The following is a 3,918-nucleotide window of genomic DNA, read 5'->3' on the forward strand; positions in this document are numbered from 1 at the left end:
GAGCGGATATTTTATATGCTTTTTGGGGTTAATTTCATATAGATTTTAGTATATTTTAGTTAGTTTTTAGTTTATTCTCATTAGTTTCTAGGCAAAATTTATATTTCTGGACTTTACTATGAGTTTGTGTATTTTTCTGTAATTTCAGGTATTTTCTAGCTAAAATTGAGGGAGCTGAGCAAAAATCTGATTCAGGCTGAAAAAGGACTGCTGATGCTGTTGGATTCTGACCTCTCTGCACTCAAAATGAAATTTCTGGAGCTACTGGAGTTTAAATGGCGCGCTTCCAATTGCGTTGGAAAGTAGACATCCAGGGCTTTCCAGCAATATATAATAGTCCATACTTTGCTCAAGGATAGATGACGTAAACTGGCGTTCAACGCCAGTTTCATGTTGCTGTCTGGCGTCCAGCGCCAGAAACAAGTTACATAGTGGAGTTCAACGCCAGAAACAGGTTACAACCTGGCGTTGAACGCCCAAAACAGCCCAGGCACGTGAGAAGCTTTAGTCTCAGCCCCAGCACACAGCAAGTGGGCCCCAAAAGTGGATTTCTGCACTATCTGTCATAGTCTACTCATTTTCTGTAAACCTAGGTTACCAGTTTAGTATTTAAACAACTTTTAGAGATTTATTTTGTATCTCATGACATTTTAGATCTGAACTTTATACCTTTTGACGGCATGAGTCTCTAAACTCCATTGTTGGGGGTGAGGAGCTCTGCTTTGTCTCGATGAATTAATGCAAGTATTTCTGTTTTCCATTCAAACATGCGTGTTCCTATCTAAGATATCCATTCGCGCCTAACTATGGAGAAGGTGATGATCAGTGACACTCATCACCTTCCTCAATCCATGAACGTGTGTCTGACAATCACTTCCGTTCTACATCAGATTGAATGAATATCTCTTAGATTCTCTAATCAGAATCTCCGTGGTATAAGCTAGATTGATGGCGGCATTCATGAGAATCCGGAAAGTCTAAACCTTGTCTGTGGTATTCTGAGTAGGATTCTGGGATTGGATGGCTGTGACGAACTTCAAACTCGCGAGTGCTGGGCGTAGTGACAGATGCAAAAGGATAGTAAATCTTATTCCGGTACGACTGAGAACCTGCAGATGATTAGCCGTTCGGTGACAGCGCACCTGGACCCTTTTCACTGGAAGGATGGATGGTAGCCATTGACAACGGTGATCCACCTACACACAGCTTGCCATAGGAGGACGTGCGTGCATGAATCAGAGGACAGAGGAAAGCAGAGATTCTGAAGACAAAGCATCTCCAAAACTCCAGCATATTATCCATTACTGCATAACAAGTAACCTTTAATCCATGCTCTCTTGTTTATTCGCAACTCAACTGATAAATATAACTGACTTCCTGACTAAGAATTGCAAGATAACCATAGCTTGCTTCAAACCAACAATCTCTGTGGGATTCGACCCTTACTCACGTAAGGTATTACTTGGACGACCCAGTGCACTTGCTGGTTAGTGGTACGAGTGTGAAAAGTGTGATTCATTATTCGTGCACCAGGCGGCAGGGTACCGGTATCTGAGCTTCATGGACGCTTACTCTGGGTACAATCAGATACTGATGCACCGGCCTGACGAGGATAAAACGGCATTCATAAATCCATGAGGGATTTATTGCTACAAGGTAATGCCATTTGGCTTGAAAAACGCAGGTGCCACGTACCAGAGGCTGATGAACAAAATATTCAGCCAACTCATAGGCAAGACAGTGGAAGTCTACGTGGACGACATCCTCGCGAAAACCACACGACCCGACGATCTCCTAAGCGACCTGGGGGGCGTGTTCGCGTCCCTTCGACAACACGGCATAAGGCTCAACCCACTCAAGTGCGCTTTTGCCATGGAGGCCGGGAAGTTCCTAGGGTTCATGATAACCCAAAGAGGGGTAGAAGCTAACCCTGAGAAATGCCAATCGATTCTCCAGATCAAGAGCCCGGGTTGTATCAAAGACGTTCAGCGATTGGCAGGAAGGTTGACTGCGTTATCCCATTTCCTCGGCGCATCGGCAGCAAAAGCCTTGCCCTTCTTCAATCTTATGAAAAAGGGGATAGCATTTGAATGGACTCCTGCATGCGAGGAAGCGTTCAACCACTTCAAGGAAATCCTAGCAACACCTCTGGTGCTCGGGAAACCTAAGGACGGAGAACCACTCTACCTCTACCTAGCCGTAACGGAGGAGGCGCTTGCAGCAGTGCTGGTACGAGAAGAAGGGAAGGCCCAGCAACCAATCTACTTTGTAAGCAGGGCGCTACAAGGAGCAGAGCTGAGGTATAGCAAACTGGAGAAACTGGCACTGGCACTACTAACCTCCTCCCGAAGGCTGAGGCAGTACTTCCAGGACCACCGTGTTGTCGTGAGAATGGACCAAGCGAGTCACCAAGTACTCCAAAGCCCGATTTGGCAGGCAGGATGATGACTTGGGCCATCGAGCTCTCCCAATATGACTTGCAATACGAGCCCCGACATGCAATCAAGGCACAGGCGATGGCAGACTTCCTATTAGAGGTAACGGGTGATCCTCCCGAGGAAACGGGCATACGGTGGAGGCTCCATGTAGACGGGGCCTCCAACCAAACGTCCGGAGGTGCCGGGGTCATCCTAGAGAGCCCAGCTGGGGTCATATACGAGCAATCAACCAAGTTCGAATTCCCCGTATCGAACAACCAAGCGGAATACGAAGCCCTCTTGGGTGGACTAATCCTAGCCCGGGAAGTCGGGGCAACAAGGCTGGAAGTGTGCAGCGACTCACAGGTCATCACCTCACAAGTGAACGAAAGCTATCAAGCCAGAGACCCGCTGCTGCAAAAGTACTTGGAAAAAGTTAGAGAATTGACCAGGCAGTTCCAGGAGATCACGGTCCAACACATTCCGAGGGAGAGGAACACATGGACAGATCTCCTATCTAAGCTAGCGAGCACAAAGCCGGGAGCGGACAACTGGTCTCTCATCCAGGGCATGGTAAAGGAACCAATGGTTGCCCTACAGCTGGCAAAGTTAAACCCCTCCTGGTTAGACCCCATCACAAACTTCCTGGAACATGGCAAACTACCAGACGACGAGAAAGCAGCCAAAACATTGAGAAGGGAGGCAGCCAAATATGCGACCATACAAGGACAACTGTTCAGAAAAGGACTCAGCCAACCCCTATTGAAGTGCCTGCATCCCGATCAGACGGACTACGTACTTAGAGAAGTCCATGAGGGATGTTGCGGCCACCACATCGGGGGAAAAGCCCTAGCAAGGAAGCTCATACGAGCCGGGTATTACTGGCCATCAATGATGAAAGACTCCAGGGAATTCGTGAGAAAATGTGTCAAGTGTCAAGAGAACGCCAACTTCCACAGAACGCCAGCTTCCGAGCTGAATCTACTGACGGCCTCCCGTCCTTTCGCAAAATGGGGGGTCGACCTACTGGGACCCTTCCCGGTTGGCCCCGGGCAAGTCAAATACCTCATAGTTGCCATTGACTACTACACAAAATGGATTGAGGCCGAACCACTGGCCAGCATATCGTCAGCCAACTATAGAAAGTTCATGTGGAGGCAGGTGATAACACGGTTCGGCATCCCGGAAGTCGTTATCTGAGACAATGAGATGCAGTTCACTGACAAGAATTTCACAGAATTCCTCACCGGCCTGGGCGTGAAGCAGAAGTTCTCCTCGATAGAGCACTCCCAGATGAATGGGCAGGTAGAGTCCGCAAACAAAATCATCTTACTAGGACTCAAGAAATGGCTAGATAGCAAAAAGGGGGCATGGGCCGACGAACTTGCCTCCGTTCTGTGGTCCTACCGCACAATCGAGAAAAGCTCCACAGGCGAAACTCCCTTCCGCCTGACATACGGGGTCGATGCGATGATACCAGTAGAGATCGGCGAGCCAAGCC

General features: G+C 48.3%; 1 protein-coding gene across 1 annotated transcript; it reads left to right on the top strand.

Moving 5' to 3' along the window:
- On the top strand, nt 2,445-3,617 carry LOC107636192. The gene has a single exon (XM_016339715.1). The coding sequence runs from the start codon at nt 2,445-2,447 to the stop codon at nt 3,615-3,617; it is 1,173 nt and encodes a 390-aa protein (XP_016195201.1).

The sequence above is a fragment of the Arachis ipaensis genome, chromosome B04, assembly GCF_000816755.2.
Source record: "Arachis ipaensis cultivar K30076 chromosome B04, Araip1.1, whole genome shotgun sequence".
Classification (NCBI taxonomy): domain Eukaryota; kingdom Viridiplantae; phylum Streptophyta; class Magnoliopsida; order Fabales; family Fabaceae; genus Arachis; species Arachis ipaensis.